Source organism: Lampetra planeri, chromosome 54, assembly GCF_965212315.1.
Source record: "Lampetra planeri chromosome 54, kcLamPlan1.2.h2, whole genome shotgun sequence".
Classification (NCBI taxonomy): domain Eukaryota; kingdom Metazoa; phylum Chordata; class Hyperoartia; order Petromyzontiformes; family Petromyzontidae; genus Lampetra; species Lampetra planeri.
Genome location: NC_136160.1, coordinates 4,416,299 through 4,442,103, shown reverse-complemented (window position 1 = coordinate 4,442,103; position 25,805 = coordinate 4,416,299). Strand labels below are relative to the sequence as shown.

The window sequence follows — 25,805 nt, the reverse complement described above, 5'->3', positions numbered from 1 at the left end:
ATGGAGCTGCAACAGCTAAACCACCAGGTAAAAAACTGAAATATAAACTACATCAGTATCATCATTTGTTTTCTCTTTCATTTGTACCTGACGACGATGATTGCTTGTGTTAGCAGTCGAAACTTCGCATGCTATTACTTAATTCATTTGTTCTTTCTACGTGACTTTACCGAAAGAACCAAAGAGTAGTTCCTACAATTCTAGATTTGAAGCTTTCGTGACTGCAAGGATTCATACTCTTAGGTTTTTTCGGTAAAGTCACGTAGGAAAAAAAATAAGAAGAATAATAAAATAATAATAAATTAAAATAACCACATTTAAAAATTACTTTTTTTTTAAATAATAAATTAAAACAACGAATTTTTTTTTTACTTATTTTAGTTAATTTAGTTATTTTCATTTATTAGTATTTTATTTTATTATAATTTTTTACCCACGTGACTTTACCGAAAAAACCTCCGAGTAGTCACGAAAGCTTCAAATCAAGTCTGTCCACTGTTGTTGTGGATATCGCGCCCTCTAGCGGCTGCGGGGGGGGGGGTCACGTGAGCACCGTCCACGTGTTGGAAATTGACCCAAGGCGGGGGGCGTCGTTGGACCGATCCCACTAAATTTAGTTAATGAACCAATCGAACGATTCACTCGTCAACGCAATCCGCTTAACGACTCGCGCGGCTGTCTTACGTACGAGCCAATCGACCGCTCAACCAAACCACTGGGTAATTAATTAATCAATGAAACTATTACGTTGTTTATCAATCGGCTCACTGGCAGATTAACTCGTTAACCGATTTCTGCGTTAATTAGCCGATCACAACACGGACCAAACCAATCTACTTGTGAACAAATCAGCTCACTGACCAATTATCTCTCTAAACCAATCGCTCAATTAATTCATTCAACCAATCGGCTCTCTCAACCAATCACGTGCGTGACCACCCCCTGCCCCCGGCAGACCAGCGGCGACCCCCCACTCTTCCCCCGGCCCCTGCCCCCGCTGCCCCCGCTGCCCCTCCCCTTCCCCGCGTGAATCGGGACCTCAGCATGCGCTGCGGGGACCCGGACCCCGCGAGGTCGCCGATCGTGGAGGTCACCCAGGAGGAGAAGGAGCAGACGCGGGTGTACACCCCGGGGTAGTGTGCGCGCCCACAATCCTTCCCCCACGAGATGACACCCTGAACGGTCCCGTCGCACACCAGTGGGCCCCCAGAGTCTCCCTGCGTGTACGGTGGGGGGTGGAGGGGGGGCGGAGATGGAGGAGATGGAGCGAAGATGAAAACGACTGTGAGATCGAGACGCACGCACAGTGACGTCCACCATCGACTCTGCCACGAAAATTCCTAGAATTCTTGGCATCATCGTCGTCGTCGTCACCATAATAATCCTGTGGACATCTGTCCCAAGGCAGAATCAGAATATTTTTTTACTGGAGGAATTCGATGCGCTATCCAGCTCTGTTTCACAGATGTCCAACCAAGTAAGGCACCCGTACTCTAATGCCAACAACGCAACCACCACCCCCTCCATCCCCCCCGTTGTTGTCGTCGCTGATGTTGTTGGAGGGGCGATTGCCTCCAACTTGTCCTTCACGAGCTCCCTCCGCAGAGGCCCGGTGGACTGAATTCTGGCTCCAAAAGGCACGGGGTTGTTCTCTGCCGGGGGAAGGATGCCACCGGACAACAGGAAATAGTTGTGGCTTTCCTCGAAATTGGAGAATAAGCTAATTAATGGGGGCATGGGAGGGTGGAGGCGAGATTTTTGGAAGCCGTGAGTCACATTCTCATTTATGGTGACGGTGACTAACGTCCCCCACCGCAGATGAACGTCGGCGGAGGGATGCGAGGAACTGGGGCTGGTGAGTCAGTCGCATTCGGTGGCCTCCTGATCCAGGTGCTGACTAAAGCCGCTTCTCGGGATGGAGTCGTCTAATTGGGCGACTTTAACGCCCGAGTGCGTCATGGCACAGTGCGCCTGGGAGCTGGAGTGACTGGATGGCATGGGCCGGATCAGCTCGACAATAACAACAACTGTAGGAGGAGACTTTTTTCTGTTCAGCACCATGTGCTGTTAATCGCCAACACCGCCGCTCCCGCATCGGCGCATCTGCACAGCATCATGGATGCACCGCAGACCCAAGCAAGAACATCTGCCGGAATACATAGCGACGGGATCGGCGGATGCGGCCTATGTGCCTGTGACACCAGGACTGCCCGTTGAAATGGTCTGCCCACTGACCATCACTTTGTCTCATCTGTAAGATGAGCCTGCAGCCGCTGCGGCGGCGGTGGGCGTCCGACTAAAGGACCCCGCGACGGCCCCGGCCTCCGGTGAGCCGTTGAAATTTGCGAGCGAGAATTCGATCATCGCTGGTAGCCGGGGAGGGGTTGGCGTCATCTCTCCATTCTCAGGACTGTGGCTCATGCAGCTGCTGTGGCCTCCCCAGAAAACACTCACGGGCTGTGAGAGGAGGCGTTCCAGCTGCTCACTCCCACCGTCTACAACGTCACGCGCCCGACAATGAGCAGACAGTATAGCAGAGACAAAGGCAAAGATCCCCCGTATAGCCTTTAACAGACTGCAGGGGCAAGTGCTGTTGGCGAGCACCTACGAAGGCCGGCACGGCACACGAATGGGGGTGGGTGGGCAGCACCACGGACGTGTCCCAAGTGGCGATGTTTAGTTCACACCGCGCTCTGTACTCATTTTAGGCTGAGTCGACCTAAGGGAGGCCCAGGGCCGGTTCATCTAATGGCCACTACTGGTGTCAGCAGCCGTGAGTGGGAATCAAACTCAGGTCGCCGGGTTCATGAGCACAGCGCGCTGACCGCTGTACCGCCGCTCCACACACACACAACAACAACAACCACCACCATTCGCCACTAAGTGGCGGTGATGTCACCACAACGCTTGTGCCAGGCCATGTGCACCTTGAGGCCACGTGAAGTGTCGAACTCCCGCTGGCAGGAGGTCGCGGGGCAGATCCAGGCGCCACGGGTCGACTGACTTGGATGACCGAGATGACTGGCTGATGCACCACCTGTGCCCCCTACTGTGCCAACTTGCTGTGCTTTAGCCACCCGGCGCTCCGCTCGTTGTTGTGAGCATCGCTCCTCTGCCCTCCATTGTTATTGGAGGGCGACTGCCTCCAACTGCCCAGTAGCGTCCTTCACGAGCCTCCTCCATAGAGGCCCATCTTGACACCGCTGGTACCAGTCATCGGCAAGTCCACTCAGCTCCACGTCCTCCTGTACCACATCACTCCATCTCTTCTCTAGCCCGTGCCGCGCCCGTTTAGCCCCCTCGATCCGGCCGAACAAAAGCTGTTTAGGCATGCGGTGGCTTGGCATGCGGGCTACATGACCAGCCAACGCAGCCTTGCCTGCCGGAGGAGCTCACCGATGGGACTTTGCCCAGATCTTTCAAGGATTTGTGAGCTCCTCACACAATCCAGCCTGGTTAAACCCACAACTGCCCCATCACCGATTGGGAGTTGTTGTGGTGGAGTGTCCGATGGTACAAAATACCCATGTAGGTGCTTAGTTTTGGTGGGGCTGATGGTAAGGCCCCACCTCTTAGTGGCACGCTCCAGTCTCAGCAGCAGTGTCTCCAACTCCTCTGAATGAGCAGCTATCACCACATCATCGGCATACATAACGTGGTTGACCAATAGGGAGCCATCCCTTTATCGCACCCGGGCATCGATCAGCCTCCCATTATATCTGTACCAAATGGAAATTCCCCCGGTACAGCTATTGAAGGGTTCACAAACTACGTGGTCGAAATATGTTAAATAATGTGGGAGCCAGAGGACATCCCTGACACACCCCAAGGTGTACAGGGAATGGCTCTGACTCCCGGCCACGTAGTTTTATCCGGGCCCCACCATCATGAAGGTCCTTAATGATCGTGAGCAGAGGGTCAGGGACTCCGAAAGCACGAAGAACAAACAAGAGCCCAGGCCTACTGATGGTATCATAGGCCTTGACCAGGTCAATAAAGCAGAGATGTAGGTCTTGTTGGAATTCCCTACACCTCTGCTGTAGCAGACGGACAGAAAATATGGCATCTGTGCAGGATCGCCCTTTCCTGAAACCGCATTGGGGCTCTGCAAGCCTCTCAGCGTGCCTAGCAAGACGATGTTGAATAATCCTTTCCAGGACCTTTCACGGCACACTGAGGAGTGAGATACCCCTGTAGTTGTTACAGTCTGTGCGGTCCCCCTTCTTAAATAGGGGGACCACCAGGGCATCCTTCCAATCCTGCGGAACCCGTCCAGTGGTCCAGACTGTTGTTATCATGTCATATAGGGCAGTGTGCACAAACGCCACCCTCCCTCAGCATTTCGCTTCGGGAGATCATCTCTGCCCGGGGCCTTTCCTGGTCTCAGACTCCCCCCCCCCTCACCTTGCACGCATCTCTCCCGCCGTCCATGAACCCGGCACAGAACATGGAGTTGGTGAGCGCGGGGCCGTAACTCTTGCGGCAGCGGCTTTCGTCGATGACGGTCACGTTGAGGCACTCCGAGGACTTGGGGAAGACACCAGCTGGGGGGGGGGAGGGGCAGGGGGGGGGGGCACGGGAGGGGGGAGGAGAGAGGGGGGGGGGTTAGTCACGGCGTCTCTTCCAGGGGCGTTCCTGTGCGTGTCCACGTGTGTGTGTGTCTATATCCACCTGTGTGTGTGCCTATAAGTGGGGAGGAAGTAGTAGTGTAGCGGTGCGCATGCTATGCTACGAATCTGGCAACCCGAGTTCGATTCCGGCTCACGGCTAACAACAGATGACGATTATCTGAACTGGTCCAGGGCCTCCCCTAGGTCGACTCAGCCTCAAATGAGTACCTGGTGCGCTGTGTAAAACATCAGCACTGGGGGCGACAAAGGCGACCGGCCGTGGTGCTGGCCACCCACCCCCCCTTCATGTGCCACAGTGCCGGCCTTCGTAGCTGCCGCTTGCTAACAGCACTTGCCCCAACAGTCTGTTAAAGGCTACACGGGGGATCTTGATCTTTGTGTGTACACCCGATGCTTCACGGCTGACTGCTGACGAGACACCGAGCGGCGAAGCCGGTCCCAGAGTTGCTGCTCGTGGTCGGACCAACGCCGCTCAAATGATGCGCGCCCAGAACGCCGTTGGGGCTGACGGGATGTGTGGACAAAAAAAACCAATGTAACGTGAAAGATGCGGAGGAGGAGGCCTATCATCTGCTTCATTTGTATGCCCGTTAAAGAGGAGTCCACAGCCCGAAACGTCGCCCATTGTTTCTTCAAGGCGGGGTTCAAAGTCGGCCGAACTTACTCTCAGTCCGCCCCCACCCGGCGATAGAGCAGCGGTCCCCGGGGAGGGGGCCCGAGGCCGCCAGGGGGATGACGGAGACGGCGGGGCCCAGGCGGGGGGCGGGGGACACCTGCAGCAGGGCCAGGTCCCCCTCGAACGACTCGGCGTCGTAGGAGGGGTGCGCCACGTGGCGAGTCACCCGCGGGTCCCTGTAGCGCACGGGACGCAGGGTCCGCTCGCCCAGCAGAACGCGGGCCGTGTGGCGAGCGAGGTTCAGGCTGCGGCGGACGAGAGGGAGACGCGGGAGGCGGGGGAAGAGACACGGGGTGTGTGAGGATGAGCGTGTGCGATGATAGTGTTGGCGATGAGGATGGTGGTGATGGTGGTGCTGGTGATGATGATGATGTGGCGGTGATTGCGGTGGCGGTGGTGACCATTACCCCCCCCCCCCCCCAGGTGATTTCACAGGACCTCCACGTCCCAGTTAAACGTGCCCAACGTTGACCCGCTGCCCCCCCCCCCAGCGCCCCCCCCACCCTCCCTCCGTGCCCCCCCTCGCCCCCCCCCTCCCCGCCCCCCGCCCCCCCCTCGCCCCCCAGGTGCTTGCTTGTGGCAGTCCATCGATATGAAGATCACTGCAGCTACATACTATTAACATTCCTTCCCTTTATTAATGTTACCCCTATCCCCTCCCTTGGATGCTGCTAATCCTGCATAATGCACGGGTGTAATATGACTTTAACCCCCCGCCAAACCTCCTACGCATTTCACAAGTAGTGATTAATCACATATCTGCATTTCCCATAAATATGCTAAATTCCTCTTGATATGCAAATTATTTTGTCAAGGCGCTCTTCCCCCCTCCATCCCAGCTTAAATATATGCTCCAAGCCTGGGGTGTGTTATTCAGACTCTGTCTCCCCGACAGACCTGGTCTTCACCTGAGGACGGCTGCTTGCGTTGTGGTCGAAACGTCGTGAGAATTATTTCATTATGTTTTATTTTTATAATTTTATTATTTCCCTTCTACGTGACTTTACCGAAAGAACCAAGAAGATGAAGATCACTGTTGCTCCCATTGTTTGCTGGCAAATTAATTTGCTAGCGACCGCCGCTGCTGTCAAGGATGCCACCGCAGACGGCCATGAGGCCCGATCCTGGAGCCGCATATCTTGCCGCGGCTGGGACATGTCTGGGCTGTCGATGCACCATCTCCTGCTGCTGGACGCGTTGTTCTTCAAGGTGTCTGACCCCCGCGTCGCACAAGGGGCACCACCCATAGTGGGTGGTCGGCTGCAGCTGCTGCTTCAAGATGACTGGGTTTCATGGGTTTCATGGGTTTGATGTTGCACACCTTTAGTGGCCCCTTCAGCTGACCCTCACACCTCGGTTTTTTGACCGCCCGGTCTTCTGCTGGTTGCCCGGAGTCGCCCATAGGAGCACCGGATGAGGTAGACAACTTCCAGGCATGCGAATTGCGTGGCCCAACCCAGCGCAGTTGCCTCTTTGCTAGGCTCGCTTCCACGCCGATGGTGTCAGTGCGGACCCTGAAGAGGGCGGCTCGGTCACGTGAGAAGCTGATGGAGGATGCCGTTCTTGGTCCCGTCCTCACAACGACGATCAAACACGTCTGTGCAGGACCCCAGCTAGAAGCTCCCCAGTCGCGTCCATGACCTGACCCCCGTCACCCTATCCTGCTGCCAGAGGGCTTCTATGTTGGCAGCAAGTAGCCTGCGGCGCGGATGGATTTGGTGTGGGGCGAAAGGGGCGCAAAGTTCCTTCCTCCACAAGCTTGGCCGCACTCACCGGGTTCCGGTGGGAAGAGAGAAAACTTGAGACGACCTTCAGGTGAATAGGGCTGCAGGGGGCTGCCAGAATCTGTCTAATGTGTGTCCCCGCACTCAGTCTGGGGACCTCCCCCCTCAACCTACCGCCATGAGTTCAAGTTCATTTATTAGTCTTAGTTCTTTTGGTAAAGTCACGTAGGTAAAAAATGAAATTAAAATTAATAAAAAATAAAACAATAAAATCACGACGTTTCGGAGGCAACACAAGCTTCCGTCTTCAGGTGAAACTGTCACAGCAAAAAATCTGTATCAAGTGATGTGACAGTTTCACCTGAAGATGGAAGCTTGTGTTGCCCCCGAAACGTCGTGATTTTATTGTTTCTATTTTTTATTAATTTTAATTTCATTTTTTACCTACGTGACTTCACCGAAAGAACTAAAAAGAGTATGAATCCTTGCAGTCACGAAAGCTTCAAATCTAGAATTCATTTATTAGGTATAGCCCTGCGAGCCATTCGGCTCTTGAATCGGGTGACCCCCCACCCCACCCCGCCTCCCCCCAGGTGAGCTCACCTGGCGAGGCAGTGCGCCGCCGTGAGGATCCAGTCCGGAGCGACGAGAGCTCCGCCACACACGTGCTCCCCGCGGTGGTTCACGATCGAGGCGAGCCACGGGTGAGCCAGCGGGGGGCAGTGCTCACCGCCGTACATCCTCAGCGCCACCTCCGGCTCGCCACCTGTGTCTCACCGCCACCATCCCAGACACCCGCGGTTAGCGCGGTTGGCTACGTACGGTGGGAAAGAAGTTCAAGGTGCGTCCGTACGTACATACACAAGACGACGGCGTTGCAAGATACCAGCAGCAATAACAACGTCGCCGCGGCGCTTGTGCCAGGCTAGGTACACTTATTTGAGGCCGTCACTTGAAGTTTCGAAGGCTCGCTGCTTGCAGGAGGAGGTCACGGGACAGACCCAGGTGCCAGAGGTTAACTGCTGTGCCAGGCTAGGTGCAGGAGGAGGTCACGGGACAGACCCAGGTGCCAGAGGTTAACTGCTGTGCCAGGCTAGGTGCAGGAGGAGGTCACGGGACAGACCCAGGTGCCAGAGGTTAACTGCTGTGCCAGGCTAGGTGCAGGAGGAGGTCACGGGACAGACCCAGGTGCCAGGGGTTAACTGCTGTGCCAGGCTAGGTGCAGGAGGAGGTCACGGGACAGACCCAGGTGCCAGAGGTTAACTGCTGTGCCAGGCTAGGTGCAGGAGGAGGTCACGGGACAGACCCAGGTGCCAGGGGTTAACTGCTGTGCCAGGCTAGGTGCAGGAGGAGGTCACGGGACAGACCCCTGAGCCATAGGTTGACTGAGTGAGATGACTAGCTGTACCCACTACTCTGTGCCAACTTGCTGTGTCTTAGCCGCTCTTCGCTCCGCTCGTTGTTGTGAGCGTCGCTCCTCTGCCCTCCGTTGTTGCTTGGGGGCAACTGCCTCCAATTGCCCAGCAGCGTCCTTCACGAGCCTCCTCCCTCTCCTCTCTCTCAATTCCACACGCGCTCACGCACTGCACTGTTTGTTTGTTGTTGTTGTTGACGAACGTTGTTTAAAGCGGTACAGCGGTTCGTATCAACCGCGTTACGAATTCGTCGCCTTAACCGAGTCGCCTAAACTAAGTTGCGCTTCTACGTCGCGTTAATGAGTCGGCTTTACCAAGTCGTGTTACCACACGGCGCTGCACGTGACCCCTGTAACGTGACCCCCGTAACGTGACCCCCGTAACGTGACCCCCGTATACGAGGAGTCGGGGTTGGGTGTCCCTCACCTGCGTTGGGATTGAGCAGCGCTGAGAGAGCGGCGAGAGAGACGAACAGCCAGACACCTGCGTGGGTCATGGGAGCACGGGGTGATGGAGACACGGGGTCACGTGAGGCACGGGGTCACGTGAGGCACGAGGTCAGATGAGACACGGGGTCAGATGAGACGGGGTCACATGAGGCACGGGGTCAGATGAGGCACGGGGTCAGATGAGACACGGGGTCACATGAGGCACGAGGTCAGATGAGGCACGGGGTCAAATGAAGCACGGGGTCAGATGAGACACGGGGTCACATGAGGCACGGGGTCACATGAGACACGGGGTCAGATGAGGCACGGGGTCAGATGAGACACGGGGTCAGATGAGACACGGGGTCAAATGAGACACGGGGTCACATGAGGCACGGGGTCAGATGAGGCACGGGGTCACATGAGGCACGGGGTCACATGAGGCACGGGGTCAGATGAGACACGGGGTCAAATGAGACACGGGGTCACATGAGGCACGGGGTCAGATGAGACACGGGGTCAGATGAGACACGGGGTCAAATGAGACACGGGGTCACATGAGACACGGGGTCAGATGAGACACGGGGTCAAATGAGACACGGGGTCACATGAGGCACGGGGTCACATGAGGCACGGGGTCAGATGAGGCACGGGGTCACGGGGGACACGGGTTTCAGCAACGTGGACACGTGCGGTCAGGAACACGGGGGACAGACACAGGGGCAATGTGTGCCTGTGTGTCTGTGTGTCCGTGTCTGCGAGAAGCGGCGTGTGGTCGTGAGCGCGCTGCACTACGAACCCGCCCACCCCGAGTTCGATTCCCCGCTCACGTGCCACCAACAGCGGTGACGATTATCTGAACCGATCCTGGGGCCTCCCCCTAGGTCGACTCAGCCTCAAATGAGTACCTGGTGCGGTGTGCAAACATCGCCACTGGGGAGTCAAAGGCGGCCGGGCGTGGTGCTGGCCACACAAAATCCTCCGTTCCGGCCTTCATCGGTGCTATTCGCTCACAGCACTTGCCCCAGCAGTTTATTAACAGCGATACGGAGGAATCTTTGCCGTCCTTTGCGTAACTTAACCAAACGGCAATGGGGGCAGGACCCTCCTAAGAACGAATGCCGAGACTCCCCACCCGCCACCCTTACACAGAGACTCGGAGCCAATGCCACTGATGGATTGTAATCAAAACTTCCGTTCCAGTCTTTCCGTTTCCTCTTCCCCCACGAAGCTAGGGGGGGGGGTGCAGAGGGGATAGGTTAAGAAGGGGGGGAGGTCACACACGGGAGGACACTCACCTGTTGTCGACATGGCGAGTTGCTGGAGGAGGCTCAGTCGATCTGTCCTCGCACTCGGTCGGTTCGGACTTTAAAGAGCCGAGAGGATGTGTGGGTGGGGACGCAGCGGAGGTGAGGGTGGGGGCTGAGTGGTGTGGGGGGGGGGGGAGTCGGATGTGGGCTCGTTGCGAGTTTTGTTTTCAGTTCAGATTTGCGACTGCAGTGTGTGGGGGGGGGGGTGAGTATATGTCATCTACTGGGGATACAAAGGCGGCCGGGCGTGGTGCTGGCCACGCAACTCCCCCCCCCCCCTTCCGTGCCGGCCTTCACAGGTGCTACTACTCGCTAACAGCACTTGCCCCAACAGTCTGTTAGAGGCTATGCGGGGGGGGGGGGTCTCTGAGTGAGTGGAATGTGAGTGTGTGTGTGTGAGTGAGTGGTGTTGGTGTGTGTGTGGGTGTGAGTGGTGTGCATTGTGGATTGTGGGTGTGAGTGTGAGTGGTTTGGAGTGTGAGTGGTTATGGAGGTGGGTGTGAGTGTGATTGGTTTGGAGTGTGGGTGGTTTGGAGTGTGAGTGGTTATGGAGGTGGGTGTGAGTGTGAGTGGTTTGGAGTGTGAGTGGTTTGGAGTGTGGGTTTGAGTGGTTTGGGTGTGAGTGGTTATGGAGTGTGAGTGGTTTGGAGTGTGGGTGTGAGTGGTTTGGGTGTGAGTGGTTTGGAGTGTGAGTGTGAGTGTTTTGGGTGTGAGTGTGAGTGGTTTGGAGTGTGGCTGTGAGTGGTTTGGAGTGTGGGTGTGAGTGGTTTGGGTGTGAGTGGTTTGGAGTGTGGGTGTGAGTGTGAGTGTTTTGGGTGTGAGTGTGAGTGGTTTGGAGTGTGGGTGTGAGTGGTTTGGGTGTGAGTGGTTTGGAGTGTGGGTGTGAGTGAGTGTTTTGGGTGTGAGTGGTTTGGAGTGTGGGTGTGAGTGGTTTGGGTGTGAGTGGTTATGGAGTGTGGGTGTGAGTGAGTGTTTTGGAGTGTGGGTGTGAGTGGTTTGGAGTGTGGGTGCGAGTGGTTTGGGTGTGAGTGTTTTGGAGTGTGGGTGTGAGTGGTTTGGGTGTGAGTGTTTTGGAGTGTGGGTGTGAGTGGTTTGGGTGTGAGTGTTTTGGAGTGTGGGTGTGAGTGGTTTTGGAGTGTGGGTGTGAGTGTGGATATGAGTGTTTTGGAGTGTGGGTGTGAGTGGTGTGGGTGTGAGTGGTTTGGGTGTGAGTGGTTTTGGAGTGTGGGTGTGAGTGTGAGTGGTTTGGGTGTGTGAGAGTGAGTGGTTATAGAGTGTTGGTGTCAGTGTGGGTGTGAGTGGTTTGGAGTGTTGGTGTGAGTGTGGTAGTGTAGTGGGGGAGCGGTGGTGTAGCGGTTAGCGCGCTGCGCTACGAACCCTGGCCACCCGAGTTCGATTCCCGCTCGTGGCCACCAGCAGTGACGATTATCTGAACCGGTCACGGGCCTCCCGGAGGTCGACTCAGCCTCAAATGAATGCGGCGTGTAAACATCGCCACTGGGGGAGACAAAGGCGGCCGGGCGTTGTTCTGGCCACCCACCCGCCTCGTGTACTGTGCCGGGCATCACAGGGGCTACTCGCTAACAGCACTTGTCCCAGCAGTCTGTTGCAGGCTATACGGGGGATCTTTGTCTTTGTGTGTGATGGTGCGTGACTGCGAATCAGATGTGGTCATCGATTTTCACCCTTCCCCCCCCAATTCCCCCCATTCCCCCGCTTCCCCCCTCCCCCCCATTCCCCCCCCATCCCCTCCCCCGTCTCCCCCTCCATCCCCTCCCCCCCTCCCCCCCCCCATTCCCCCCCTCCTCCCCCCCTCCCCCGCTTCCCCCCTCCCCCCCATCCCCCCCTCCCCCCATCCCCCCGCTCCCCCTCCCCTCCCCGAGTTTCTCACGAAAGAATCTCCACTCTAGAGACCCAGAAGCGACAGAGATCCGCAGCAACGGATCGTGTTTTAAACTTTGTATTAGTCACTTTTATTATCACACCCCTTTATTTTTACGATGCACTTTTATTATTGCACACTTTTATTATTACACACTTATACTACCACACTTTTATTGAACCTGCCCTGTCTTCTTGGTTTTTTCGGTAAAGTCACGTGACTTTACCGAAAAAACCAAGAAGATGAATCCCTGCAGTCACGAAAGCTTTAAATCGAAATTGAACCTGCCCTGGTGTCCGTTTATATTCTTTCAGACATTTGACGCTTAATATCTTCGGATCGACAAATCCTAACGATCTGACATTGTTTTTCTACCACAGACTCGCTGCTTCGCGTGACAATTAAAGGTAAAAAAAAATGTAAACCCATTATTTGTGTAATCGATACCCTGATATTTCGCACCCCCAGCCCCCCCTATTTTAAATCACGAATGGTCGCGTCCAACTACGAGGCGAACCGTGTGGTCCAATCACAGCGCCTGTTGCTGGCTATCTTCTGACCAATGAGAGGCGCGCTTTTTATCGCCCGGCGTCATGGCGCCGGAGCTGACACTGTACTGCCCTCTTCTTTGGCGCTGCAATGGCCACGGTCACAGTGTCAATGGTGACTCCTGTTGTGAAAATAATTACATCCTGGAAACACCAGCCCACAGGGGATTATTGTGTCCGTCCGTCCGTCGTGTATCCAAAAATGGGAGGGGTGGGGCTGGGTGGAGAGGGGAGGGTGGGGAGGGGCTGGGTGGGAGGGGTGGGTGGGGAGGGAGGGGCTGGGTGGGGAGGGATGGGCTGGGTGGGGGGTGGGAGGGGTGGGGCTGGGTGGGGAGGGGCTGGTCACCCCGTGGTGCCCTTATAAAACTCAACGTTCAACCTACTCACGCCGGCTTGTGCCCGCCCTCACAGTCGGCCATATTTGCGGAATACACCACGCCGCCGTTGACCCTGGCCATTGACCGAGCAACCCAACGTTCCTACCAGCTCCCTCCGCAGGACAATGTGTTACTTGTGTAGGGGTGTCATAGGAAGGATTCCCACCAATAGGAGGGTTAGTGGGAGGGGTAATAGAGGAGATATAAAGGGAGAACGGAGGGGAAGAAGGGGCTTTTGGCGGGAACGAGATTGGGACGGCTGGGGACAGGTGTTGATGGGAGAAAAGGATTAAAAGACGAACCCCCTGCAACGTTGTGTCGGCTCTGCTTTACACTCGTAATGAATAGCATCATTTGCTTTGTGACCGCTCCATTCCGACGCGCTGAGGTCAACGCGGTTATGCTGAAGTCGAGCGAGCAGGTAAGAGCCGTGTTCATGATTTTGAATGAAATGTCCGCATGTTTCGCTATTCTAATTGGCAAGAGATTCTAATTATGATTGTTGGTGTAAATATTTAAATGAAAGTGCTAACTCTGCGCACGTTTAATACGCTGCCGCGCATATATACACTGTTGTGCATATGCACGCATTGTTATAGAATTGCAAGTCCATAATGTGCCACCCCCCCCCCCCCCATTGAGCAGAGTGCGATCACGAGTTGGATTGAAACTGGAATCATTGGAATGCACCAAGCTTACAGGAAGCAATCTATGCAGTAAAAAGGCACTAGATGAGATCAATCGACTAAGATAATTTTCAAACTATCGTGAAGGATAGTAACCCCTTAAAAATTAGTTGAAACCGTTTTCATACTATTACTCTATCTGTATCACGAAATCTCACATTCACAGAAGAGTCATATATACATTTTTTTTTTATAACAACGCATATTTATTTAATAGCATAGTAAAAGCATTGAAAGCAAATATTAAAACAAAAGTATACAATAAATTAGGTTCAAAAAAGTTTTTCAATGCACACACTTTCATATGCACTAAAAAGTACATTCTTTTGAACCCAAAAAGAATCAAATTTTACGTGCTGAATAAAAGTGTGTGGTTTCATTTCGATATATGGAATTTGCTTTATGCAATTCACAAATACTCACAGAAATAATAATGTAATAAAAAATATTCCCCATATAACCTTTTAACAGACTGATGGGACAAGTGCTGTTAGCGAGTAGCTCCTATGACGGCCTGTACGGCACATTGGGGGATGGGTGACCAGCACCACGCCCGGCCGCCTTTGTCTCCCCAGTGGCGATGTTTACACACCGCACCAGGTACTCATTTGAAGCCGAGTCGACCTAGGGGAGGCACTACCGCTCCCCACAACACCATCACCACCTTCGCCATGACCACCACATCATCATAACGTGAATGATTAAATACTTTATTTTTCGTACAAAGTTAAATAGCAAAACACGAAACGTTCAAACATTGTACAGCAATCGGGAATGTTCATTGTTCAATAAGCACAGCCGCTGTTGAACATTCTAAACGTCTAAAAGTACGTTGTTTAAACGCAAAACACAGAAGCAGAATTCGAGTTTCGAACCGTCTTAACGCCTCGCTGATTTTCTCCAAACGCGGCAGTTAAAAGGATACACCCGCTTCTAAATACCTCTCTAAAAAACAGGTCCCTGTGGGGTGGGCTGGTAGGAACGAACAAATACGATACGAAGGGAGAGTTTGAGGCCTAGTTCTAGGCTTTAGGCCTAGCTGTAGGCTTTAGGCCGCTGTGAGTTAATTTTTAATTTGAATGTTTTAATTAAAAGCTATCTCAGGGAATTATAAGGGAATGTTACACTTGTTTAGCCAGGAAAGTGTCACTGAGTCTAAAGGTTTTTGTAGGGTCCTGCCAAGTGTTTGCAGTAGGGGGCGATGTTGCTACACGGACGGACGGACGGACGATATAATCTATTGTAGGCTGGTTCACTTCGTTCCTACCAGTATAAAAAAAATTGTATCGTCTATTTTGTAGAGAAGAACAGCCCAGTGCACTCTCCACAACACGCCGGTTGTGGTGTACACTGCAGCTATAACATATATGTGTACATGTTATATATATCGTTTATTGTTAAATTTAAATCACAGTTCCTATGATTACTGTTGTTACATTGTTTTCATAGCGTTATTTTGGTGATTTCGAAAACGTGTGGGTAATCCAAATTGTATTATGATTGTTATTGTTTGACTTGCATCACACTGGGATTTTTGCACACAGCGGTTTTTTTTTTTCTGAAAGATTTGCTGGTTTTTCCCAGGATGTTTCTGTTGCGCGTCGTCGCTTTAAGATGTTCTCCGTTCATATTTTGTTTGTTGCGGTTGCACCCGACTTAAGAGCCGCATGGCTCACAGGGCTATATCAATTAAATGAAACTTGAAACTTGTGCATCGTGTACCTGTTCAGTACTGTTGTGGATATAGCGCCCTCTAGTGGCTACAGGGGGGTGGGGGGGGGTCAGGTGTGACCACCCTCCCACGTGTTATGACCCAAGACGGTGTCGTTGGACCTATTTACTAAACTAGTTTACGAACTCATCAACCAATTCACTCAACACAATCTGGTTAATGACTTGCGCGGTTATTTTCCGTGCCAATCGACTGCTCAACCAAACCACTCAATAATTTATTAATTAATCAATTAACCAATTAACTCGTTAACCAATCAGCTCACTCGCCAATGAACCAATTTAACCGATCACAACATGAACACACAAACCAATAAACTCAAACCAATCAACTCACTAACCTCAGGTTTTTTTCGGTAAAGTCACGTAGGTAAAAATAAATGTTCAATAATCTAGCTGTGACGGTCCCACCTGATGACGAAGACTTGTGCTGCCTCCGAAACGTCGTGATTTATTATTTTATTTCTATCATATAAATTATTTATTTCACAAATTTGTGTTTATTTTTTATTTATTTCCCCCTACGTGCCTTTACCGAAAAAAAAACTAAGAGTATGAATCCTTGCAGTCACGAAAGCTTCAAATCTAGAACTCTCACTGACCAATTATCTAATGAACCAATCGCGCGATGAACTCATTAACCAATCGGCTTCCTCTAAACATAATCGCTCAATTTAATTCATTCAACCAATCGGCTCTCTAGGCCAATCACGTGCGTGATGACCACCCCCCCCCCCAACCTCATAGACGAGCGGCGACTCTCGATGTAAAGCTTTCGTGACTGCAGGAATTCATCTTCTTGGTTCTTTCGGTAAAGTCACGTAGAAGGGAAATAATAAAATAATAAAAATAAAACAAAATAAAATACAATTCTCACTACGTTTCGGCCACAACGCAAGCAGCCGTCCTCAGGTGAATAACGCTGTCTCCCCGACAGACCTGGTTTTCACCTGAGGACGGATGCTTGCGTTGTGGCCGAAACGTCGTGAGAATTATTTTATTATGTTTTATTTTTATTATTTTATTACTTCCCTTCTACGTGACTTTACCGAAAGAACCAAGAAGATAGCGGCGACTCCTCACTCATTCCCCAGCCTCTCCCTCCTCTGCCCCGCTGCACCCCCCCATCGCTGCATTAATCGGGACCTCAGCAGGTGTTGTGGGAGCCCGCACCCCGGGAGGTCGCCGATCGTGGAGGTCACCCAGGAGGAGAAGGAGCAGACGCGGGTGTACACTCCGGGGTAGTGTGCGCGCCCACAATCCTTCCCCCACGAGATGACACCCTGAACGGTCCCGTCGCACACCAGCGGGCCCCCAGAGTCTTTCTGCGTGTACGGGGGGGGGGGGGGGAGAGGGATGGGCGGAGAAGAAGGAGATGGAACGGAGATGAAAACGACTGTGAGATCGAGACGCACGCACAGTGACCTCCACCATCGGCCCTGGCACGAACATTCCTAGAATTTCGATTTAAAGCTTTCGTGACTGCAGGGATTCATCTTCTTGGTTCTTTCGGTAAAGTCACGTAGAAGGAAAATAATAAAAATTAAACATAAATTTTTCTACGTTTTTTATTATTTTATTATTTTCCTTCTACGTGACTTTATCGAAAGAACCAAGAAGATGAATTCCTAGAATTCTTAGCATCATCGTCGTCGTCGTCACCATAATAATCCTGTGGACATCTGTCCCAAGGCAGAATCATAATATTTTTTTACTGGACGAATTCGATGCGCTATCCAGCTCTGTTTCACAGAATAAGCGAATTGATGGGGAGCATGGGAGGGTGGAGGCGAGATTTGTGGAGCCGTGAAGTCGCATTCTCATCATGGAAGGTGGGCGGTGGTGTCGGCGGAGGGATGCAAGGCACCGGGGCTGCTTGGTTAGACGCATTCGGTGGCCTCCTGCTGCAGGTGCTGGCTAAAGCAGCCCCTTGGGATAGACTTGTCTAATTGGGCGACTTTAATGCCGCTCCAAACTCATACAAAGATAACAAAGATCCCCCATATAGCCTGAACAGACTGTAGGGGCAAGTGCTGTTAGCGAGCACTTATGAAGGCCAAAACGGTACACGAGGGGGTGGGTGGCCAGCACCACGCCCGGCCGCCTTTATCTCCCCAGTGGCGATGTTTACACACCGCACCAGGTACTCATTTAAGGCTGAGTCGACCTAGGGGAGGCCCAGGACCGGTTCAGATAATCGTCACTGGTGTTAGCCGTAGTGCAGCGCGCTAACCGCTACACCACCGCTCCCCACTCATACACACACTCTCATGCACACCCTCACCACAACATTTACCCTCATCACGCACCCCTCACGCCCCTCACCCCCCTCACCCCCCCTCACCTTGCACGCATCTCTCCCGCCTTCCATGAACCCGGCACAGAACATGGAGTTGGTGAGCGCGGGGCCGTAACTCTTGCGGCAGAGGTGTTTGTCGATGACGGTCACGTTGAGGCACTCCGAGGACTTGGGGAAGATACCAGCTGGGGGGGGCAAGGGGGGGGGGGGAGCGGGGGGTTAGTCACGGCGTCTCTTTCATGGGCGTTCCTGTGCGTGTCCACGTGTGTGTGTCTATAAGTGGGGAGGAAGTAGTAGTGTAGTGGTGCGCATGCTGTGCTAGGAACCTGGTGACCCGAGTTTGATTCCCGCTCACGGCTAACACCAGTGCTGGTTATCTGAATTGGTCCAGGACCTCCCCTAGGTCGACTCAGCCTCAAATAAGTACCTGGTGCGCTGTGTAAAACATCAGCACTGGGCGACCGGCCGTGGTGCTGGCCACCCACCCCCCTCCGTGTGCCACAGTGCCGGCCTTCGTAGCTGCCGCTTGCTAACAGCACTTGCCCCGACAGTCTGTTAAAGGCTACACGGGGGATCTTTATCCTTGTGTGTACACCCGATGCTTCACGGCTGACTGCTGACGAGACACCGAGCGGCAAAGCCGGTCCCAGAGTAGCTGCTCGTGGTCGGACCAACGCCGCTCAAATGATGCGCGCCCAGAACGCCGTTGGGGCTGACGGGATGTGTGGACAAAAACGAAATCTTACGTGAAAGAGGCGGAGGTAGAGGCCTATAATCTGTCTTCTTGGTTCTTTCGGTAAAGTCACGTAGAAGGGAAGTAATACACTAATAAAAATAAAACAATGAAATAATTACGTTTTATTTTTATTATTTTATTACTTCCCTTCTACGTGACTTTACCGAAAGAACCGAGAAGATGAATCCCTGCAGTCACGAAAGCTTTAAATCGAAAAAAGCCTATAATCTGCTTCATTTGTGTTCCTGTTAAAGAAGGTCCACGGCCCGAAACGTCGCCCATTGTTTCTTCAAGGCGGGATGTAAATCGGCCCAACTCACTCTCAGTCTGCCCCCACCCGGCCATGGAGCAGCGGTCCCCGGGGCGCGGGCACGAGGCCGCCAGGGGGATGACGGAGACGCTGGGGCCCAGGCGGGGGGCGGGGGACACCTGCAGCAGGGCCAGGTCCCCCTCGAACGACTCGGAGCGGGGGTCGTAGGAGGGGTGCACCACGTGACGAGTCACCCGCGGGTCCCTGGGGCGCACGGGACGCAGGGTCCGCTCGCCCAGCAGCACGCGGGCCGTGCGGCGAGCGAGGTTCAGGCTGCGGCGGGGGAGAGGGGGGGGGGCGAAATGAGAGCGGGGGGTGGGGGGGATGAGAGTGTATAATGATAGTGGTGGTGATTGGGGTGCTGGTGATTACAACTGGTCAACAACAAAAAAACATATTTTTCTGGCCTGCAGCTGTTTTAGACTAATTTCAGGGTGCTGATTCCAAATCTGATCTCAGATTTTCTCTATCACATCTCATTTTTATGCTATCGGCATACCCCATTTTCATTGATTTTACCCGAAATTAACTCTGTCACTTATGATTGCAAGTTGTTGCGAGTCAGCGACTGCTTTAGTGTTAAAATATGGTGCTGTATTTTTAGGATAGTGTGTTTATAATATCGTTTTATGTAGATATCCACATTTAATATTTTTCTTCTGCAGTTTTTATTGAAAATGCAATATTTGATATCTCAAAAACCTGATGCCAGATTTGGAATCAGCACCCCAAGATTACCTTAAAACCGTTGGAATACCTTATGCCAGAAAAAGTGTGTTGACCAGTGTTATTGTAGTGGTGTTAACTACTCGCTGTTCGCAAACTGTGAGAGAGCGGATCGTAAACAAGGGTTTCCCGCTCAATCAAACGGTCAGGGTCAAATGGGGTGAGGTAGGATCCAAACGCCAGATTGGGAAGGACCAATCGGAGGGTCCCACAAGGTGGCCGGGGATTGGACAACCCGGCCACGAACAGGTATAAAAGCCAGAGCGCTGAGAGCTCTTGGCCAGTTCTGCTACACGAAGACCCAAGTCGGCCGAAGGCATCTAGGACCCTGGACCAAGCCCTCCAGCCCTTATCAGGGCTAGGGCTCAGTGTAACCAGTGGGCGGGGAGAGATCCCCTAGGTCCAGCCAGAGGACGCTGGGAGAGCAGGGAGATTAGATAGCCTGCAAGGTCTGGAGGCTGTACCTTCTCAGGGTAACGGGTGAGGGGACCATATACCCCCTTTGTGTGATAGGGACGGTGTATTAAGATAATAAACAATGTGTGCCATAAAGAATTTTAGAAGTCCGTCCTTTACAACACTACATTTCGATTTAAAGCTTTCGTGACTGCAGGGATTCATCTTCTTGGTTCTTTCGGTACAGTCACGTAGAAGGGAAGTAATAAAATAATAAAAATAAAACATAATAAAATAATTCTCACGACGTTTCGGCCACAACGCAAGCAGCCGTCCTCAAGTGGAGAACAGGTCCGTCAAGTAGACAGAGTCTGAATGAAACACCCCAGGCTTGGAGCGACTGTTTAAGCTGGGATGGAGGGGCGAAGAGCGTCTTGACAAAATAATTTGCATATCAAGAGGAATTTAGCATATTTATGGGAAATGCAGATATGCGATTAGCACTACTTGTGAAATGCGTAGGAGGTTTGGCGAGGGGTTTAAAGTCATTATGCCCGTGCATTATGCAGGATTAGCAGCATCAAAGGGAGGGAGTAAGGTCAGAATTAATAAAGGGAAGGAATGTTAATAATATGGCGCCGCAGCAACTAATATGCTTATTGACTATCTATACCTTGTCACATTACACTATGTTTTATACATTATCATGACCCCAGGCGATTTCGCTGGACCTCCACGTCCCGCACTCCCTCCCGTGCCTGCCCCCCCCCCAGGTGAGCTCACCTGGAGAGGCAGTGTGCCGCCGTGAGGATCCAGTCCGGAGCGACGAGAGCTCCGCCACACACGTGCTCCCCGCGGTGGTTCACGATCGAGGCGAGCCACGGGTGAGCCAGCGGGGGGCAGGGCTCACCGCCGTACATCTGCAGCGGCGCCTTCGGCTCGCCACCTGCGTCTCACCGACACCATCCCCAGGCACCGGCGGTTAGCGCGGTTGGCTACGTACGGTGCGAAAAAATTCACCCGTAAAAACTAAGTTTTTCACTATAAATCCTTTATATGCGTGGCGGCTAGAGTCCTCTCGTCCTCTGGCTTGAGACGGCTGCCACCTATGGGTCAGATGATTGCCTGCCACCATTAAGCAATTGGTGATTAAATATAAAAAAAAATTCCCTAAAAAGTGTAAAGTTATGGAAAAAATCCAACTCGGGATGCCGGGTTCATAGTGCAGCGTGCTAACCACTACGCCACCGCTCCGCCCAGCCACACGCAAAACAAAGACAAAGATCCCCCATATAGCCTTAACAGACAACGCACGCATAACAACAACGCCATTCGCCACTAAGTGGCGGTGACGTCACCACGACGCTTGTGCCAGGCCATGTGCACCTTGAGGCGACACAATAGCGTACACGCACTGCCGTCCATAGCACGCGTGTCGTGTCCTGTGTCCCGTGTCCCATGCCCTGTGTCTCGTAAGCCGTGTCCCTCGTGAATTAATTAGGAGACAGGGGCCATAGCTTTCCCCTGGAATGTCGTTTGTCATGATCACAGTTCGCACACGAATACGCATGTTTGTTTGTGATTAGAAACTTTAAACATATTTTTTTATTTGACCAGGTAAGGTCCACTGAGCTAAAACTTAATTAGGAACTTTCGTGACTGCAGGAATTATTCTTTGGTTCTTTCGGTAAAGTCACGTATAAAGATAAAATAATAAATTAAATGAAATACTAGCATACGACGCTTCGATTGCGACACAAGTATACTAGATTTGCGTTTCTATTTAATTTATACCTGATGATAATTGCTTGTGTTGCAATCGAAACGTCGTATGCTAGTATTTAATTTAATTTATTATTTTATCTTTATACGTGACTTTACCGAAAGAACCAAAGAATAATCCACCGAGCTATTTCGCTCTTTTTCAGAAGCCACCTGGCCACAGATGACAGCTCAACGAAGCGGCTTATCATTTAGATATTTATAGCAGCCAAATACCCTAAAAGCATCCCGATTGTAAACGTGGAGGGGAAAACCAAAGGACCCAGAGATAAACCCACGCGACCTCGGGGAGAGAAAGCCGCGCAAACTCCAAATATACATAATGTTACACATTTATAAATAACGCGATCTGACCCCAAAACCTATATTATGAATAATATTGGTCGTGAAAGCCGACGTGTCCAAATATACAGCAGACATCAGCGTCAGGATCAAACCCACGACCTCCTGTAGACCTGGCGAGATAGTTAACATCTCTTAGCCACCTTGACACCCCCGACTCCTCAATGCCACACGCGCTTTCCGTTTGTTGCTGATGAGCGTTGGGCACCAACCGCGTTTCCATGACGCGTTACTAAATCGTCGCGTTACGAATTCGTCGAGTTACGGAGTTGCGTAATTGAGTCGTGTTACTGTGTCGCGTTACCAAGTCGCGATCTTAAGTTGTCCCCAATGGACCGCACCTGCCGCTCCAGGATGACTTCTTCTACCAACTAGAGGCAACGCCTCCTCTCAAGAAAACCGATTTGGCAATTACCCACCCATTGACTTGAACACAAAAATTCTTAGGTTTTTTCGGTAAAGTCACGTAGGTAAAACATTAAAATTAATAAAAGTAAAATAAAATAAAAAATCACGACGTTTCGGAGGCAACGCAAGCTTCCGTCTTCAGGTGGAACCGTCACAGCCACGACAGCTGTACAGTACTTGATACAGTGATTTTTATTTTATTTTACTTTTATTAATTTTAATGTTTCACCTACGTGACTTTACCGAAACAACCTAAGAATATGAATCCTTGCAGTCACGAAAGCTTCAAATCTAGAATTGAACACAAATCTCACCTGGACACACGAATGGTAGTCAGTGGAGCTGACATATAAGATTATCTCATTACTACCCCCATCCAACATGTTCCCTGTCGTTAACGTCCCCAGGAAGGAGTGGTCCACCCTCAACATGTTCAGGGCTTGACGCGACCCATACCTCGCCAACCTCTACCGACGGGACATCAGAGCCAATCCCAGCTATGTGCCTGCGGGGTGGAGCAAACCACGCACCGCATCCTAGAAGTCTGCCAAATCCACAAGCTCGCCCTCAACACAGCAGGGCCGGAAGCGACCGCTTGGCTTCGAGACTTTTGCTAAATAACGAATAATGTTGATTTGAAGCTTTCGTGACTGCAGGAATCCATACGCTTTGGTTCTTTCGGTGAAGTCACGGAGGTAGAACAAAAATAACAACAGATCACGACGTTTCGATCGCAACAACAAGCGACTATAATGCCTCGTCGTCCACAGCAGTCGGATTCTCTCACCTGAAGACGGTCCCTTGTTGTTGTTGCGATCGAAACGTCGTGATCTGTTGTTATTTTTTTTTCTACCTACGTGACTTTGCCGAAAGAACCAACGAGTAATTACTAATAAATTGCACCACTTCGTGGCGTGACCAAGTCACGTGGCCAAGTCACGTGGCCAAGTCGCGTTACCGCACGGCACTGCCCGTTTCTAGTCACGTGACCCCCGTAACGTGACCCCCGTAACGTGACCCCCGTCACGTGACCCCCGGTGCACGAGGTGTCAGGGTGGAGTTGCCCTCACCTGCGTTGGGAATGAGCAGCGCGGAGAGAATGGTGAGAGGGACGAACAGCCAGACACCTGCGTGGGTCACGGAGACACGGGGTCAGATGAGGCACGGGGTCAGATGAGGCACGGGGACACGGGGTCGGAGACACGGAGGCGTGGAGTACATGGGTTCGGAAGCCATGGGACACGTGCGGTCAGAGACGAAGACGCAGTGACAGAGTCACGGGGACGGGACGAGAGACACGGAGACACTCGCGGACACACGGAGTCTCTCACGGACAGCAACACACAGGGACAGAAATAGGGACACGGGGACAAAGAACACGGGGGGGGGGGGCAGACACGGGTGAGTCTCGGGGCAATGTGTGTATGTGTGTCTGTGTATGTGGGAATCGGCAGTGTGGTCGTGAGCGCGCTGCACTACGAACCCGCCCACCCCGAGTTCGATTCCCCGCTCACGTGCCACCGACAGTGGTGACGATTATCTGAACCGATCCTGGGGCCTCCCCCTAGGTCGACCCGGCCTCAAATGAGTACCTGGTGCGGTGTGTAAGCATCGCCACTGGGGAGACAAAGGCGGCCGGGCGTGGTGCTGGCCACACAACCCCTCCGTGTGCCGTTTCGGCCTTCATCGGTGCTATTCGCTCACAGCACTTGCCCCAGCAGTTTATTAACAGCGATACGGAGGAATATTTGCCGTCCTTTGCGTAACTTAACCAAACGGCAATGGGGGCAGGACCCTCCTAAGAACGAATGCCGAGACTCCCCGCCCGCCACCCTTACACAGAGTCTCGGAGCCAATGCCACTGATGGATTGTAATCAAAAGTTCCGTTCCAGTCTTTCCGTTTCCTCTTCCCCCACGAAGCTAGGGGGGTGCAGAGGGGATAGGTTAAGAAGGAGGGAGGGGGGGGGTGTTCACACAGAAGGACACTCACCTGTTGTCGACATGGCGAGTTGCTGGAGGAGGCTGAGTTGATCTGTCCTCACACTCGGTCGGTTCGGTCTTTATAAAGCCGAGAGGATGTGTGGGTGGGGACGCAGCGGAGGTGAGTGTGGGGGGGGTGGTCTTTGTATTTGAGTGGAATGTGAGTGTGGGTGTGAGTGGGTGAGGTGTGTTATCTCGGTCATCTCAGTCAGTCGACCCGTGGCACCTGCTGTGGTCTGCCCCGTGACCTCCTGCCAGCGGGCGTTCGACACTTCACGTGGCCTCAAGGTGCACATGGCCTGGCACAAGCGTCGTGGTGACGTCACCGCCACTTAGTGGCGAATGGCGGTTGTTGTTGTTGTTGGTGTGAATTTGGTGAGTGGAATGTGAGTGTGGGGAGCGGTGGTGCAGCGGTTAGCGCGCTGCGCTCCGTACCCGGCGACCCGAGTTCGATTCCCGCTCACGGCCACCACCTGTTGACGATTGTCTGAACCAGTCATGGGTCTCCCCTAGGTCGACTCGGCCTCAAATGAGTGCATTGTGTGAACATCGCCACTGGGGAGACAAAGGCGGTCGGGTGTGGTGCTGGCCACCCACTCCCTCGTGTGCCGTACCGGCCGTCACCGGTGCCACTCGCTAACAGCACTTGCCCCAACAATCTGTAAGGGCTATACAGGGGATCTTTGTTTGTGTGTGTGTATCTGATGTTGCGTTAGTGCGAATATTTTAGTTGGGTGAGGTCACCGATTCCCAGGAAAATTCCCCCCCTCCCCCCATGCCCCCCTCCCCTCATTCCCCGCTCCCCCCCAATTCCCCCCCTCCGGTTTCCCACAACGAAATTCCCACTTTTGTGACTCAGAGGTGACAGAGCTCACAACAACAGCTCCGATCGCACGCGATGGCCTCCTCGTCGAGCTGCCGTCTGATTGCGGCGAGCCCGCCGGAACCTCGCTGATGAGACCCTCGAATGCCGACACCTCAAGAGTGGTGCTCGTGTTGGAGCCAGTGTGCCCCCCCCCCACACAGGAGGAGACGGTTGTATTTCAGAATCAAAATAACATTCATTTTCTTACTCATACTGGAGGACTCCGATGAGATGTAACGGTCTTTTTAAATCCTTTATATTAAGTTCACTTGCTTGCTTGCTTGCTTACGACCGTGCAAATCTTTCGGTCGTTTTTTAACCCACTTCCCGTGATCCAATCGAGCTGACATTTTGCACACAGACTCGTTGTGCGTGACAAATTTTTTTCGTGAAAATGTTTTTTCCAAAATTTTACACTTTTTAGGAAAAAATAAATTATATTTAATTACCAATTGCTTAATGGTGGCAGGCAATCATCTGACCCATAGGTGGCAGCCATCTCAAGCCAGAGGACGAGAGGACTCTAGCCGCCACGCATATAAAGGATTTATA

General features: G+C 52.5%; 2 protein-coding genes across 2 annotated transcripts; both read right to left on the bottom strand.

The window, feature by feature from the left end:
• Positions 1 to 403: 403 nt before the first annotated feature.
• Positions 404 to 10,279, bottom strand: LOC144735147 (trypsin-like). Its single transcript, XM_078617578.1, has 6 exons — positions 10,173 to 10,279; positions 8,873 to 8,929; positions 7,635 to 7,797; positions 5,296 to 5,552; positions 4,405 to 4,544; positions 404 to 1,217 (listed from the first exon to the last, which is right to left on the bottom strand). Exons 1-6 carry the CDS (start codon positions 10,183 to 10,185, stop codon positions 924 to 926), a joined length of 924 nt encoding a protein of 307 aa, XP_078473704.1. The 5' UTR covers positions 10,186 to 10,279; the 3' UTR covers positions 404 to 923.
• Positions 10,280 to 16,356: 6,077 nt separating this feature from the next.
• LOC144735118 (trypsin-like) lies at positions 16,357 to 24,411 on the bottom strand. The gene is made up of 6 exons (XM_078617534.1): positions 24,399 to 24,411; positions 23,478 to 23,534; positions 20,659 to 20,821; positions 18,764 to 19,026; positions 17,753 to 17,892; positions 16,357 to 16,733 (listed from the first exon to the last, which is right to left on the bottom strand). Exons 1-6 carry the CDS (start codon positions 24,409 to 24,411, stop codon positions 16,488 to 16,490), a joined length of 882 nt encoding a protein of 293 aa, XP_078473660.1. The 3' UTR covers positions 16,357 to 16,487.
• Between the last annotated feature and the right edge of the window lie 1,394 nt (positions 24,412 to 25,805).